The 17586-nt window shown below is 46.9% G+C and overlaps 1 protein-coding gene across 1 annotated transcript in view; it reads right to left on the reverse strand.

The window, feature by feature from the left end:
• Positions 1-15063, reverse strand: part of KCNK1 (potassium two pore domain channel subfamily K member 1) — a 51790-nt gene extending 36727 nt beyond the window's left edge. Inside the window, exon 1 of the mRNA XM_079900425.1 lies at positions 14447-15063. Within this exon, the coding sequence (XP_079756551.1) occupies positions 14447-14801 (355 nt within the window). The 5' untranslated portion in view covers positions 14802-15063. The remainder of the gene's footprint in view (positions 1-14446) is intronic.
• Positions 15064-17586: the final 2523 nt, after the last annotated feature.

The following is a 17586-nucleotide window of genomic DNA, read 5'->3' on the forward strand; positions in this document are numbered from 1 at the left end:
ACCTGGGGAATGGCCGTCCTACCGACTTTGAATTTTTCCACACTATTGAGAAATGCTCCTGTGTAACTAAATGACATACTAATAACTACAAGAAACACTGATTGCCACAGCCTGGAGAGCTTGTTCATCATCCTGTGGCTGAAGCCACGAGAACTTGCGGGGAGGGACCCAGCTCGCCATAGCCTCCCTGCGTCCCCCAGAAACACAGTCTGGGGGCTGGGCAGCCCACAGAAGGGTGAGGAGGTGAAGGAGAACAGGCCTGGGGTTGTTTCCGGCCACATACACACCCGGCAAGAACTTGAGCAACATGGTGATCCACGTTAACCTCATGGGGGTGTGGGCTGTGAAATTCTCGGTATGCCAGGCCATGGTGATCTCCCTTATCCCACTGCCCCAGGGCCTAGAAGTCCCCATTTATGTCCACTTATGAGTTCTGTGTGAGCTCTTCCTGGGGCCCTTCCCCACCCCATCCTGCAACTCTCCATACTCTGGTGGTCCTCTGGGCACTTCTGTCTCTTCTTCAGTGCAAGCTACCTGTGTTTGACTGACTGCAAAAGCCTCAGAGCCGTGGTCCCTACCTCTAGCTTCCCTCCTCTTAAGCCAGTCTGCAGGCCGGACTGTTCATCACAGCGCAGGCTTGGGAACCTGCAGTGGTACCCTATTACACACAGAGTCACGCGCAAACTCTGCTTCCCACGTTCGAGGCCCTCGCCTCGACATGTACATCTCTTCAGCGGCTCACCCACAGGTGGCTCTGGGCTGGGTGAGGCTGGCATCCCATGCTCTCTCGAAGGCCAGGCTCAATTCCTCTTTGGGTACCAGTGCTGAGCATACGTGAGGCTTCTCTGAGCACCTCAGCCCACCCTGGTCTCCCCTGCAAACTCCTACAGCTGCCCCCAGGGCCTCACACAATTCAGCACATGGGTATCTATCTATACTCTGTACGGCTGTTTATGTATTAGTTTACCCTCCGCAGCTGGACTGCAGCCTTCTTTTTTTTTTGGCTGTGTTGGGTCTTCATTGCAGCGCGTGGCCTTCTCTGGTTGTGGCGATCAGGCTCCAGAGTGCGTGGGCTCAGTAGTTGCGGCACGCTAGCTTCTCTAGTTTTGGCCCAAAGACTTAGTTGCCCCGCAGCATGTGGGATCTTAGTTCCCTGACCAGGGACCGAAACGGCATCCCCTGAATTAGATGGTGGATTCTTTTTTTATATATATAAATTCCTTTATTTTTGGCTGTGTTGGGTCTTCGTTGCTGCATGCAGGCTTTCTCTAGGTGCGGCGAGTGGGGGCTACTGTTCATTGCGGTGCGCAGGTGTCTCATTGCGGTGGCTTCTCTCGTTGTGGAGCTAGGGCTCTAGGCACGCGGGCTTCAGTAGTTGTAGCTCGCATGCCCAGTAGTTGTGGCACACGGGCTTAGTTGCTCCGTGGCATGTGAGACCTTCCCGGACCAGGGCTCGAACCCGCGTCCCCTGCATTAGCAGGCGGATTCCTAACCATTGTGCCACCAGGGAAGTCCTAGATGGTGGACTCTTAACCACTGGCCCACCTGGGAAGTCCCTGGACTGCAGGCTTTTTGAAGTCAGTGGTTATCTCTTTCAGCCATTTTTTTTTTTTTTTTTTTTGCGGTACGCGGGCCTCTCACTGTTGTGGCCTCTTCCATTGCGGAGCACAGGCTCCGGATGCGCAGGCCCAGCGGCCATGGCTCACGGGCCCAGCCACTCCACGGCATGTGGGATCTTCCCGGACCGGGGCTCGAACCTGCGTCACCTGCATCGGCAGGCGGACTCTCAACCACTGCGCCACCAGGGAAGCCCCAGATGATCTTTTTAAATAGTAGATGTTCAGCCAGAGCTGCTAGGAGAACGAATGCAGGCTTAGATCGTGTTCCATAAACTACTAACAGAAGTTTGCATTTTTGTCGCTGTCGTTGTCAATTTCAGTTTGTCCTTTCCATCTTTAAATATAAGGTGCATCGGGGAGGCAGGGCGCACAAGGTGGAAGATTGCTGGTCCCCTTGGCGGGGGTGAGGCCGGGGCGCCGCTCCCCCTGCTGGGCACTGCATCTGCATCACTGGCCAGTGGCTGTTTTGCTGCCATGGCTCAAGTCCCAGCGCTGGTGGCAGGTAGGTCGTGATGTGGAGGCTTCTCTCCCCACTCATAACTTCTCAGTGGGGCATCTGACACCCAGGCAGCTGCAGAACAGCCTCTCTGGCTGCTTTAATTAACTTAATCCACCTAACACCAGTCTTTAAATAATTGAGTGCCTTGGCAACCGGTGTTCAAACATTTGAAGAATTTTAGTTACAATAAGGTTTTAAACTTTTAATTCTAGTTTCACACACTGCTTTCCTTCCTGTTACGCACAAGCGGAGACGACATCAAAAAAACAACATTTGAGAAAAAGAAGAGGATGCTTAGGCCATGGACGGCCATGAGCAGGGAGCTATACAAATGGGATCATTTCACGTGGCAATTTGGCAAACTTAATAAAACAAAATACTCTGAGGAAATGAAAATTACTCAGGTGGTTTTCTGAGTCACATGATAATTTTCCCATTTGTTACAAACTGTAAATGTGTTTATTTGAAACTGACAGGCTCTGAAAATGTCTAGATCCCTTGTGGGAAAAACAAAAAACTCATGTTTTTCTTATTTACTTCCTAAAAAGAGAAGCGACCTAGATTGATTCCTTGGTAACTTAAATGTTAGCTGCCCCTAAAAAAGGTATACCAAAGATATTTATTTATTGTTTTTCTCTGGACAAAATGTAATGTAAATTTTACATTGAACTGTATCAAATGCTAAATATACGATTGTTAAACTTAAGAAAATATGAAGCAAACCCTTCTGCCCTTCCCCCCCAGTTTCCCACGCAGCCTTACATAATACGAAAGTAGAAAACAATACGACAGTTTAGATGCTCTTTCTTAGCTTGGAGGTTGAAGCACAGAGTTTAAACTATGGTTACATGCATTCCTCAAAGGGCAACTCAGCCCAGAGAATTCACATTTTCAATCTGAGTACCTTTCCCTCTTTTCTATTTAAGGACACTCTCTTTCTCCTTCAAGGACAAGTTCAGATATCACCCCTCAAAAGCCTTTAAACTCTGCAGTCAGATAAATGATGCAGGTGATGTTACCTGAAATCAAGGCCCGCTGAACAAACAGAAGCAGTTACAGTCTCCCCAGGCCACCACCCTGGGGCGAGTGTATGCTTTGTGGAGACCCCTGGACACCCAGCAGGGATCTCAAGTTCAGCAGGCCCACATCTGAGCTCCACCCAACACCCCATCCTTCCCCAGCTTTCCCTCCGTCTCCACACGGCCAGGGGCTCTGACCAAAAACCTGGGGGGGGGGGCGTTCCCTCTTGACCACTCTGTCTCACAAGTCACATCCAATCCATCAGCAAACCCTGTGGGTTCTATCATCAATACATACCTGAAATCTGACCACTCTCACACCTATTTCCACCGCCCTTTACTAAAAATCTCCCAGTACTCTCCACCTTGCTGAGAGAACAGCAAGATGGTCTGCAGTGGCCTATGACATCCTCCACCACAGGCCCCATCACTCCCCCTCTCACTGCGATCCAGCCACAGTGGCTTTCCAGCTGCCCCTCCAATATGGGGGCCCGGTTCTGGAACACAGTTCCCCAGATGGCTATGTAATGGCCTCCCACCTCCTTCAGCTCTTTACTCAAATGCCATCTCCTCAGGAAGGCCTCTTTTGGCTTCCTCATCAAAGACCACCCCCCTCCTGGACCCCACCCTGCCCCGAGCACACACTAATACCTGCTCCCTAGCTCCTTGGTTCCCTTCGCTGCAGGACGTTTCTCCTTAGGAGATTTATCCCCATGGTACGTACTATGCACTTAACTTAGTTATCTTGTTTCCTGCGTCTCTCCCCCTCCTAGATGGACACATCCAGGAAGGCAAGATCCCCAAGGGCCCAATCAACACTGGCTTAAGAATCCCTTCGTCCTTCCTTGAGATCACCTAGGACCCTTCACTGGGCACTGAGTGGACAGGAGGCACTCAGCTACACCTGCTTTTATACTGTGAATAAAAATATTGCCTGCTATACATCAGTAAACAATGCTGCAGCCGTCGAGCCTTCACATTACAGCCGCCTGATCGCGCATCCCGAGACTCAGGATTAGAAGCACAGGACACTGGCCTCACATAGCTGACGTGCGTATCAAAGGCATGAATTCAATGAGCCCAGACTTTGCATCTTCCCCTACAGAGAAAAGCACTAAATTCCTTAACTTGAGAGGTCCGGTTTTCCTTAATGAACAGTAACCTCTTGATGTTTTGACTACCTGGTCTCTGTTGCAAAAACTCCTCTATATCCTGGCTCCCCCTATGCCTTTTCGGAGCAGTCCCTCAGAGTTCTCTGAGATGCTGTGTCCCAAGCTTGAAGTCCTCAGAATGTCCGCCGAATAAAACAAAATTCTCAACTTTTAGGTTGTGCAAAATTTTTCAGTGGACAACATGAATAACTTCAAAAGTTATTAAAGCAATTTGGGCCTCTGTCTCTTCATCAAGGCAATGGAATTATATCTAAAGGCCTCCTGAAAATGAAGAACATCTTTAGAACCTTCCTCATATTCCAGAAGAGGAAACAGATTCCCAAGTGTGAAGATACGTGCCTTAAATTGCACTTAATGAGGACCTACTGGGTGCTGGGGATGGGAAGGGAGGCTGAGAATGTGCTCAGACTCAGGGCCGCTCTTGGGAGAGGTCAGATAGGAAAACAAATGATGTCAGTACAAGGTGGTAAGTGCTGTAACATTGGAATGGACTGTTCCAACATAAGGGAGTGCACAAGGCCTTATGGGAGCCCTCAGGCAGAAGGCTCACTGATCAGACTGTGCTGCGGACCAAACAATGAAAACCAGGGTCTGAATAAACCGCAGGAGGCTTCCATAAAGCTGAGTGGAAAGGGGGCTGAGGCAGCGACTTGATTAAACAGCTTGACCCGGGTCACGGTGCCACCAAAGCAGTAACAAGGGCCGGACATTATCATCAGAGCCGCCAACGCTTATTCTCACGTGCAATCTATGGACCACATTCAAGGCAAAGGAAAACTAGCGTTTTTTATTCTGTGTGCTTTTGCTGTCTCTGCTCTGCACCCATTAGCCAGGGTTATACGGACAAGGCATGAACGGGGTCTCTGAGTTCCCCGGGAGCTTCCTGCCTAAAGCTCATCACCAGGTATCAATCCGCCCAGGCTTCAGAGGGCAGGCTTTGCTTTCACAGAGAAAGTCGACCTGAGCCCGAGGAGCCAATGCAAACAGTCAGACTCTGATCTGGGATTGAGCATATGGGAGCCAATTAAAAAACACTGCCCGGGGCTTCCCTGGTGGCGCAGTGATTGAGAGTCCGCCTGCCGATGCAGGGGACACGGGTTCGTGTCCCGATCTGGGAAGATCCCACATGCCACGGAGCGGCTGGGCGCGTGGGCCCGTGGGCCATGGCCGCTGAGCCTGCGCGTCCGGAACCTGTGCTCCGCGACGCGAGAGGCCGCAACGCTAGAGGCCACAACAGTGAGAGGCCCGCGTACCGCAAAAAAAACAAAAAAACACTGCCCATGTCTAACATAACCCAATTAATCTCTTTAATATAAGAATTGATACTGTTTTACCAGTTCAAGAGCAGAAACATGAACACGCCTAGAAAATAACAGACAACCCCTGCTGGTCTGATTCATGCTCAGGGAGAGAATCACACAGCCCTTTCAGATACAGCCCCTCTATACCTCCAACCCCCCTTCTTCTTTTTTTTTTTGCATACCATATCATTTCATTTATATGACATTCTAGAAAAGCTACAGCAAAGTACTCGTCAGTTTCTGACTTTGGGTAGAAGAAAGTGACAAGAAAAGAGCATGAAGAAACCTTGTAGGGTGATGGATATATTCTCTATCTTGATGATGCTGGTGGGAAAATTCATACAGCTGTATCCTTAAAAAGGATATATTTTCCCGTACGAAATTACACCTCCATCATCCAGATTTAAAATGAACAATCAAAACAAAGAAACTTATTGGAAAAGAGCAGAGAAACCCATGCGAGTCAAGCAAAAGGACGGCATATTCCTTGAAAACTACAGAATATAGTTTTTATTTGTTGAAAGTGTGGAATAAGAAAGCCAGCAACTCCCCACCCCACTTTCTTCATTTTGACCTCTGGTCAGGGGCACAGCCCTGCCCCGACAGAGAGTGGCCACAAACTCTGAGGACAAGGAATCTACCCAGAAGGAACAAAGCAAGTCAGAGCACCAACTGAGTGAAGGAGAGAGAAAGAAACATCATGGCGGTGAAGACGACGCCTCTGAAGTTGCCCGCTTTTCAATAGAGAGACAGCCTTTGTCTCGTGCCGGTAAGAGGCGGTATGATCACACACCAGTTAACGGAGAAGCAAAGCATCTCAGTCTTTCATAGATTTGGCCACAGTTGGGATCGAATGATGACATCTCTTAAGAATAAAATCGAGCACAGGGCACTCTAACTATGCCAAGGAGAGTGTACGGTGTAGACACCGTCTCTGTGCCTGAAGCCAGCTTGTAGTAAGTTGACCCACGTGAGCTGGACATTGGTATGGGTTAAAAGGGTTGAGCATTAGCAATTCCACTTGCTCCAAACTTCCAGCACTCTACTCCTCCACGTTGGTGCTCTGCCCCAACGACCAGCAGTGCCGTAAAAACTTGTCCTGAAAGGCACCAGGCTTCCCCCTACGCTACTGGGATAATTGGAGATTGTATTCTGGACAAGACTTACAGTTGTATCACAAAAGCAACACATACTTTCTTTCAAGATACATTCATTTATAACAGTACAGTATGTCCCAGGTGCCATAAAACAGGCACAGATAACAGCATATTTATAGTCTTGGAAAAAAAAAAAAACATTCAAAATACCAAAGAACTGATGTTCTAAACACAGGTATGGGTTTGCACATTAAACACTGATATCTACTCTTTGATCATCATTGGATGGAAATGTTTCTAGAATTTATCACACACATCTGTGTTTTCTTAAACAGAAGCATGTTGAAGTATTGTTCTCGGTATTTCAATGATCACTTCAATATATTTCAATTATATCAATTACTACACTGTTCTAAAACAAGGATGTCCAACCCAACCCAGGCAAACGAAATTGTTGGTTACAACAGTAAAGACCTTAAAAATTATGTTTGTGCTCCTATATTTTTTGGGGAGGGGTGGAGGGGTTATTTGTACAACTAAAAAATAATTACCTGAGTAATTCTGTATTAGTTTGCTGGGGCTGCCATTACAAAGTGACTGGGTGACTTGAACAAAGAAATTTATTTTCTCCCAGTTCTGGAGGCTGGAAGTCCAAGATCAAGGTGTCTGCGGGGTTGGTTTCTTCCGAGGCCTCTCTCCTTGGCTTGCAGATGGCCACATTCTCACTGGGTCCTCATTTTAACTTAATCACCTCTTCAAAGGTCCTACCTCCAAGTATATAGTCACATGTTGAAGTACTGGGGTGAGGACTTCAACATCTGAATCTGGGGGACAGGAGTCATCCCAAAACAACCCCCTATGCCCAGACACTAGGTAAAACTCAAGTTCTTAATTCAGACACGTCTGGATTTAAATCAAGGCCAGTCACTTCTAGCTCTGTGACCCAGTTAGAGAAGTCACTCAAGCAAAACTTCCGTCCCAGCCTCTGTAAAGTTAGGATAATGACACCTACACCTCATCACTTCCTGGCAATACACAGAAGGTAATATATGGAAATACTGCCTGGCACACAGTATCACTTTATTTCCCTGGTTTTTAAGGTATGTGTCTTTTCATGACCTTTCTCTTAACGTTTGCCTGGAGCTGCGCCTTTCCTTTTTTCATTTTTTAGGGGCTTGAAAACCAGATCATTGAATTTGTTAGAATTAAATGTAAAGGCTCAAAATCAAGACCAAAGGCTCTCCTGTGAATAAACAGCGCAAACTTCTGCACGTGGGATGTCAGATCTCTCTTCTGGCTGATAGAGTTTGCTTGTTTGCTTCTGGTGGAATTTCCTTCCTTGTTGTCATTTCTGCTCCAGATATAATATAGTATTTACTGCACATTTTAGATAAGGTAATCCCAACATGAAGTGTAGCTCTGTCACCATTAAAAAGAAAAGAAAAAAAGCAGTGCGTCACAGATTTGACCAAAAACTAGTGACACATCCTATAATAAACAATCATTTGTTCTGGAAGCAGCTATGGGTGGCAGTGCATAATTTAAATGTTGCAAACCACTTAAAAAAACAGCACAAAGAAACCTGAGGAAGCTAAACTGTCTTCTAGAAAGTTTTCCAAAAGGAAGTAAGGCACTTAGAACTCCTCTGACTTAGAGTTCCTTCCAAACATCATTTTAAGGAGGGGTTGGCAAACTTCTTCTACAAAAGGCCAGACAGTTAATATTTTAGGGCACATGGGCCTCTAGTTTCTGTCACAACTCTCAGCTCTGCCATTGGACGTGGAAAGCAACCATGATACAGAAGCAGATGGGTGTGCGGCTGTACAGCAATAAAATTCGTTCATGGACGCTGAAATGTCACTTCCAAAAAACTTTAATGTGTCAGGAAGTACTGTTTTCCTTTCGACTTCTTTTCAGCTATTTGAAGATATAAAAACCACTCTTAGCTTGGGACACACAAAAATAGGTGGTGGGTCAGATTTGACCCTGAAGCCATAGTTCACCCACCCCTATTCTATTCTAAGAGCTCAATAAATATCTGTTGTTGGTGAAAATACACTTCTCCTTCTGAAAATAATCTGAAAACTAAGGATCCATCAGGCACCTCCCATTACCTTTTCCCACCCTCTTTTTTTGAAAACTGCCAATGCTGCCGACCTGACTAACACAAAGGCCATTAGAAAATAAGCCAAATTAAGTTCCTTTTCTGGGCGCTTTAAATAAGAGTCTTAAAACAGCTCTTCATAACGAGGGACAAGGCAGCATGGAAACGGGGACTGAGCAATCGTGTGGACCCCATACTCGTAAAGCAGCAAAGGTCGTGGCAGCTTTAATCACATATACGTACAAAAACTGTATATTTTCCCCATCCACCATCATGATAGAGCCTTGCTTAGGGAGATGAATATGAAGCAAATATGTAGTAAACGGACATGACAAACTGTTCTTTTTTTATTATTATTAATCCCAGAAATACAAAATTAGTTTAATTAATATAATTAAGTAATATATTATAGCATATTAAAGGTAGAAAGTTAAAAATCACAAAATTATGTCATTAGAGAAAAAGCATTTGTCAACAAGCAAAACTCTTTCATAGTAAAAATGCTCAATAAACACTTAATAGAAGAGGATTTCACCCTGATAAAGAGAACATATGTTGATTATTTCCTTTGTGTAGAAGCTTTTGAGTTTGGTGTAGTCCCACTTTTGTATTTTGGGCTTTGCTACCTGTGATTTTCAGGTGAAATCCAAAAAATATTGCCACGACCAACGTCCAAGAAGTTTTCCTTATGTTTTTTGAGGAGTTTTACAGTTCTAAGTCTGTGTTTAACTCTTGCTTACAAATGGAATATTAGTTGGCCATTAAAAAGCAGCAAATCTTGCCATTTGCAGCAACACGGATGGACCTGGAGATCATCATGCTATGTGAAGCAAGTCAAAGACAAACGTCACTCGATATCACTCATATGTGGAATCCCATTTAAAAAACGACACAAATGAACTTATTTATAAAGCAGAAACAGACTCACAGATCCTGAAAACAAACCCATGGCTACCAAAGGGGAGACACTGGGGGGAGGGGCAAATCAGGAGCCTGGGTTGAACATACCCCTCGGTTCTTCTTTTTCAAAAACTAGCATAGGGCTTCCCTGGTGGCCCAGTGGTTGAGAGTCCGCCTGCCAATGCAGGCGACACGGGTTCGTGCCCCAGTCCGGGAAGATCCCACATGCTGCGGAGCGGCTGGGCCCGTGAGCCATGGCCGCTGAGCCTGTGCGTCCGGAGCCTGTTCTCCGTAACGGGAGAGGCCACAGCAGTGAGAGGCCCGCGTACCGCAAAATAAATAAATTAATTAATTAAATTAAATAAAAATTAGCACGGTTATCAGCAAAACCTTTTCACTCCATACAAACTTTTAACCTTGTGTTAAGTACTGAAATTTATGTACAGAATAGCATATCAAACATATTTGTATATTTAAAAATTATTATAAAGACAACTATCTAAACAGCATCTAAATTACAAAATGTAACACACTAGTAACTGAGAAGACACATATGAGACCTTCCAGAATAACACTCCGTCCTGCCATTTTATTAGTAACTACCCTCTAGATGTCTGTAGTAATCTCTTTTTTTTTGCGGTACGCGGGCCTCTCACTGTTGTGGCCTCTCCCGTTGCGGAGCACAGGCTCCGGACGCGCAGGCTCAGCGGCCATGGCTCACGGGCCCAGCCGCTCCGCGGCATGTGGGATATTCCCGGACCGGGGCACGAACCCGTGTACCCTGCATCGGCAGGCGGACTCTCAACCACTGCGCCACCAGGGAAGCCCTGTAGTAATCATTTTTACACATATCATATTGTTGTTGTTTATGGTTCCCTGATTTTAGGTAAAATTTACGCATGGTCAAATGTACAAATCCAAAGTTCAAAATTCAATGTATCTGGATAAATTCATACACCGGTGTCAACTACAGTCCTACCAATAAGCAGATTACTTCCATCACCCCAGAAATTACTTTTGTGCTCATTCCTCATTCAGAATTATCCCCTAGTCCTTACCTCTCTTCCACTGTATATTTCACTAGATGTTAATTTTGTTTATTCTAGAACGTCACATAAATGTAATTACAGACAAATACTTTTTTGTATTTGGCTTTTGCTCAGAATATTGTACATGAAATTCATACCCGTTTTTGGACAAACTGTTCTTAAAAATGAATGAGATTGCTCACCATTTTATAGGGCTACTGAAGAAAAATTATTTCTTACTCTCCAAGTGTCACCTAGATATTATTTCTTTAATCCTTGAAAAAAAAAAATCACAGTTATGTGGGAAATACCCACATGTATAATAACCTCCTTTTATTTTTATACAGCCCTGCCCTCTGAAAAGGTAAAAGTGGACTGCAGGGCTTCCCTGGTGGCGTAGTGGTTGGGAGTCCGCCTGCCGAGGCAGGGGACGCGGGGTCGTGCCCCGGTCCGGGAGGATCCCGCATGCCGCGGGGCGGCTGGGCCCGTGGGCTATTGGCCGCTGAGACTGCGCGTCCGGAGCCTGTGCTCCATGACGGGAGAGGCTGCAGCGGTGAGAGGCCCGCGTACCGCAAAAAAAAAAAAAAAAAAGTGGACTGCAATTTCTTCCATGCTCACGATTTCCATGTAGATGTTGCTCTAGATCTCTTTATAATCAAGAAGTAAAGAGATGTTCAATTATTTGCTGGAAATAATTCAGAGTCCTTGGCAGAGCAAAGAATGAAGAGAACATTGCTGAATTACCAACTTAAGGCTTCTTCCAAACAGACCATGAAGGAAGACTTTACCCAGTTCGTTCCAGAAATGGAAGCTTGTACTTTCTGGGAGAAGATTCTGCCATCAGTGAGTTCGTGTTCCTGTGTTACGATGCTGACTACCAAGAACCGCAACTTTGTAACCCCCATTGTTACCATTCTGGCCAAGCCAGGGGTTGACTGCACTGATTGACAGGGTGACAATTATCTCAGTGAGTTGCCATCATCCGTGGTAGAAGAGTTTTTAAAAAATTACAGCTGGTGGGGGGTGGGGGGGTGATGAATTGGGAGATTGGGATTGACATATATACACTAATATGTATAAAATGGATAACTAATAAGAACCTGCTGTGTACAAAAATAAATAAAATTCAAAAAGAAAAAAAATTACAGCGTGTCTAATATCTACCTGAAGAGAAGCATAAACCACGATTCCAATTCATTTGAGTTGCCTGGTACTTTTCCAGAAAATATTTTTCTAGGAATGAAGTACACTAGATTGACCCTAAAATTACCTGACCCTCTGCCACAAAACCAGTAACACATGGAACATCAAACATGTCACAGGATGGGTCAATATAATACCGAAAAAAGAGTATCTATGATTTAGAATAAAATTCTACATTTTTTTTTTTTTTTTTAATTTTTAATTTTTTTTTTTTTTGTGGTATGCGGGCCTCTCACTGTTGTGGCCTCTCCGGTTGCGGAGCACACGCTCCGGACGCGCAGGCTCAGCGGCCATGGCTCACGGGCCTAGCCGTTCCGCGGCATGTGGGATCTTCCCGGACTGGGGCACGAACCCGTGTCCCCTGCATCGGCAAGCGGACTCTTAACCACTGTGCCACCAGGGAAGCCCTAAAATTCTACATTTTTATTAACATTCTATTTGAATCAATAAATTCTATTCTATCAATGACAAGAATTCACTGATTTGCTAATTTTACAAACCAAGAAGCAAATGTTTTTCATCTAGTTTATCCTTAAGTGCTCCCTTGCACTGATTTCCTAAATGAACTCTTGTTTTGCCTGAATGCACACTTTCTTAGGAACTACAATGCAATCCGAATACCAATAATAAGACATCTTTCCCCACCTTTTTTTTTTTTTTTTTTTTTTTTAACAAGAACTGCAGATTTTTCTAGTTGCAAAAAGGGAGGGAGGGAATCTGGGAAAGAACTGTCTGTTCAAGATGTAAACTAGTATTTTTGACATTTAATTAGGTGCATCTGATGTTGAGATTATACAAGAGCTGCATCAGTGATGGAAAATCCCACCCAGGAGCAGTAAACCTGTTCTTTTCCTCATAATACAGTTCTTACTCCTGTTCCATCTTTGAAGTACCGTTATTTAGAAAGTACTAAAACTTATCATCATTCTCCATAATATTTACCCAACATTGTGACCTAGCTGTAGACCTTCTGCAGCTCAGTGAAACCACTTACTTCTGCAGAGAAAAAATGATTCCCGATTTAGCACAAACATACTCCAAAGGAAAGACAAGGTGAGTTCTAAAGGATCTAAGGAACAGAGTGAGGTAAACACAGTGAAAGCGGGACTGGTCAGGAGAACAAAAACGAAAGAGCAGCGTTGGAAAAGTTAAAAAGTAAGATAACAGGTCTGTCTTAAGGCTACTTTTAGAAAACATCACAATACAAAGTAGAATTCTACTTCTGTTTATTGCAGGGCAGACTCCTGTCAGTTTAGTAATTCACCCCACACTTGAGTCACCGTATTACATGAAAGCTGGATAGTATACCATTACTCATTACCAAATAATTAGCAGAACTGGGTTTAACCCAAGGGGATTATAAAGAACTAATCCCTGGGAGGCGACGGGGAGAAGGCAGAATCCGAGAAACCCAAGTTGATTCACCTGTAAAGGTGGGGGGATGGTGTACTGCACGTCCTGGCAGGGAAATCACGAGGCCCAGGTTCCAGGACGACACCGGCAACCGGGAAGCGTGTGACCTTGTGGAAGCCAAGATGGGCTGTTCTAAGAACTGACCTCATGGATAGAGGCGGGACGGCGCGCCGGATGCTCTCTGAGACCACTTGCCAGGGTCCAGAGCCCAATGGATAATACCTGCCCCTCAGGTGTATACGTGCCTCACTTGGCCACTGCTGGGACAACTTAGCCTGCTCCGTCCAATCTGGCATAGTTTCTGCGCCCTGGGGCGTGGGGCCGGCCTCCTCCCGCCCCCAGGACATCCTCCATCCGTGAACGTCCTGCCGGGTGGCCGGGTGAGCGGTGCGAGCGAAGTGGCGCCTAGGAGTTGAAGGGTGGCCTCGCACACGGAAAGTTGAAAAAAAATGCTGAATCAGGGTGCCCCCATTTTGCCGGTTCACGGGCAATCGGATGCTCCCTTCCCTCAAACCTCCTCCCGCTCCGAAAAGAAACCGGATCGGCCTGTGCGCTCAAAGGTCACCTGCGATGAGCAGAGCGCTGTCACTTGGCTAACCCGAAAACGGCCCCCACGACAGAAAAGAGCCGAAAACACCACTGCATCATCCGAAGAGAGGCCCCCTCCGGAAGGTGACCCTTTAACGCGTTATCCTTCGGTTCCGCAGCCTCGGCCGGACGGGATGGGGGAGGGAGGGAGGTGAGCGCCCCCGGAGCACCAGAGAGTTTCCACCAGCCCCGGCCTCGCCGCGCGCTGGCCAGGACGGTACCGACTCCAAGAGGACGGTCCGGTGTAGGATGTCGCGAACTAAAAACCGCAGCCCGAGGGACCCCTGCAGCCGCCCAGGCCGAAGGGTTAGGGACCACGATCTAAGAGTTCCGGGAGGCCACCCCCGAGTCGCGCTCTGAGGCCACCTCGCCGGCTTCCGGCGCCGCGGAGCCGGTCCCCAGTGATCAGAGCCGGAGGGGCCCGGGGATGGAAGGAGGAAGGCGGGGGCGGGGGGCGGATCAGGGGGCCGATCGGGGCCGGGGGCGCGGGGCGGGCCTCCTACCTGTGGTGGAGAGCACGGTGCTGGCGAAGAAGAGCGCGGAGGTGAAGTCCCAGTTCCAGTTGCCCGAGGCGTTGCTGAGCACCGACACGCCATAGTTGCTGGCCTCCAGCACCCGGCCCAGGAACTGCTCGAGCTGCGGCTCGGACAGGCACTCGTGCTCCTCCAGGAAGCGCCGCTTCAGCTTGCGCAGCTCCTGGCGCAGCAGGTCCTCGTAGGGCAGCTCCACCGACGAGAAGACCACGGCGCCGAAGACCAGGTAGAGCAGGTAGCCGAGCACCAGGAAGCCGAAGCACCAGGCCGAGCGGTGCCGCTCCACCAGGCGCACGCACGAGCTGCCGGCCAGGGACTGCAGCATCTTCTCCGCCGCCCGGCCGCGAGGCCCGCGCCGCAGACCGGCCCGCCGCCCGCCCGCTCCGGAGAGCTTCTTCGCCCTTCTTTTCCTGTTTCCTTGCAAATAGAAAAAACCCAGATGATGTGGCGCTGACGTGGTGGCCGGTTCAGGTAGCCCGAGAGTCGCCCGAGATCGCCGAGCAAACTTGCAGGCTGCGCGGGGCGCTGGGCGCGCGGCCGGGGAGCCCCCGCCCTTGACTCCGCCCCCCGGGCCACCCGGCCCCCGCCTCCCCCCCATCCCGGCCTCGCCTCGCGGCGCCTCCGGCTCCCCGCCCGGGTTCCCCCTCCCAGCCCGCCCGAGCGCCCGGCAGGCGGGGTGGGAGGGAGTGTGTGCTTGCGTGCGTGCGTGTGTGTGTGTGTGTGTGTACACACTTCTGTGCTGTTCGCTGCCGCTCCAAGACCCCAGTCCCAGCTACACCGTTTCCCACCTATTTCTTCTTAAAGCCACTATTACAACAAAGAGAGCGCTGGAATACTTTCCATCTTCTCTTACTGGGCGGAGCGGGTTGAGCAATCTGGTGCCAGTGATGATGGTGGAAAGACCGGAATCTCAGGGCTGGAAGGCACCTGGAACCTGGAGAGGAAGGCAGAGTTTCGGAAAAGCCACATTTCTGAACCCTAATTCTTTAGAACGTGAAGAGTGAAGAAAGGTCCCAATATGTCAACTACCAGAAGCAACTGAGCTTTCCCGAGTGGCATTTCTTTTTAAGGGGACGACCTTGCTGTGGGCCAGAGTCTAGTTGGTGCACCCTTTTTGCAAAGACAATTTGAGGGTAGGTTTCAAGAGCCTTGAAAGAGTTTATGTGCTCTGACACCGTGATGTGTCCTAAGAAAAAATAATCAGGGAGACAAAGACTTATAGAGAAGGCTGTTCATAAACAATATATATCTATATTATATACGAAATAATGAAGAGTCAGGAACAATCTAACTATTCCAAAATAGAGGAATGGTTAAATAAATTATGATATCTCTAAAAAAGAATGAAATAATGCCATCTGCAGCAACGTGGATGGACCTAGAGATTATCATATTGAGTGAAGTCGGTGAGATAAAGAAAGACAAATACCAGATGATATTTTTATGTGGAATCTAAAATATGACACAAATGAACTCTTCTATGAAACAGATTCACAGACATAGAGAATAGACTTGTGGTTGCCAAGCGGGAGGGGGTATGAGGGAGGGATGGATTCAGAGTTTGGGACTAGCAGATGCAAACTATTACATATAGGATGGATAAACAACAAGGTCCTACTGTATAGCACAGGGAACCATATTCAGAATCCTGTGATAAACCATAATGGAAAAGAATATGAAAAAGAATGTATATATGTATCGCTGAATCCCTTTGCTGTACACCAGAAACTAACACAACATTGTAAATCAACTATACTTCAATAAAATATTGTAAATTAAATAAATAAATTATGGTGTCTCTACAGCATGGTTACCATATTAAAGGTGTGTTTAAAGACTACTGAAGCTAAACGATCTCATGTATAGAGTATATATGGTCTTATGTACAGAATCTCAAATATGTAAAATATTTGCATTTTGTATTGTAAAACAGAACTATCTGCATAATAGATCTACTGCAAATCAAACCAGCACCTAAGAGTTGTCTTTGGATGATAGTAGAGTATATAGTGGACATTTATTTCTTTGACGTTTTTATATTTTTCAAATTTTCTAAAGTGGACCTTTTTTTGGGGGGGGGGGGGCAGTGCTGTGAAGCTTGTGGGATCTTAGTTCCCTGACCAGGGATTGAACCCGTGACCTCAGCAGTGAAAGCGCAGAGTCCTAACCACTGGACTGCCAGGGAATTCCCTACAGTGGACCTATTTTTGTATTCCAGAGAAATATTAAAAATAAACAAAACTGAATTCTTTAGTACAATTATTTAGTACAATTCCTATCTGCCTACTTTAAGAAATTCAAAAAAACAAAAACAAACCCAACCAAATGAAAACCATTTTGTGTTCATTTATTTAGAAATTTTCATGGAAATCTTTAACATCCTCATCAGCGGTTTTTTTTTTACTTTCAGTCAATGAACTTACCTCCTGCTTTACTCGGAGGATTGAAGTCATCCATCTCCTTTACTTCACTTCAACATCTGTTAATCAGTAATCTACTTCTTTCCTTCCCTGTTACCCTGAGGAAAACAGCTCCTGCTTATTTTCAAGGTGAAGTCTTTAAGCCACCACTCCCAGCCCTTCAGTCTCCAGGAATCTTGACCCCCGCCCCAGCCAGTCCCCTACTCTTTTATAACTTGAATACTGCTGCTCTGCTAGCTCTTTTCTCTCCGCTTCAGAAAATCACCTCGCGTCTACACCATCCTGTAGCACGTTCTCTGCCCCGTGCTCTGTAACCCTTGCCCCTCCTACCGTATCCTTCTTGATCTTCGCCAGCGTGACATGTCGGGGGACCGCCATGCTCCCGAGGTCACCTCCGCCTGCAGCACGCTCTCATTGTCCTTCCGCCTCTTGTGGTGCCTTTTCTCCCAGTGTCACTGTTTTTTCGGTTTTTGTTCGGCCTCAGTGTCTCTGCTCATGTGTTTCGGACAGTCCCTGCCCCAATCTCTGTCTGTGATGTACCGCGTGTACCTGTGCTTCAGGGCCTGCTTAAATGCCGTACCTTGTCCGCAGCACCTCGATGCCCCGGGGGGATGTGATTCCTTCCTCTTCTCAAACCCCTGAACCCTTTGAACACTGCATTTTGTGGGGTACATGTGGTTAACAACTGCA

Source organism: Stenella coeruleoalba, assembly GCF_951394435.1.
Source record: "Stenella coeruleoalba genome assembly, chromosome: 16".
Lineage (NCBI taxonomy): Eukaryota > Metazoa > Chordata > Mammalia > Artiodactyla > Delphinidae > Stenella > Stenella coeruleoalba.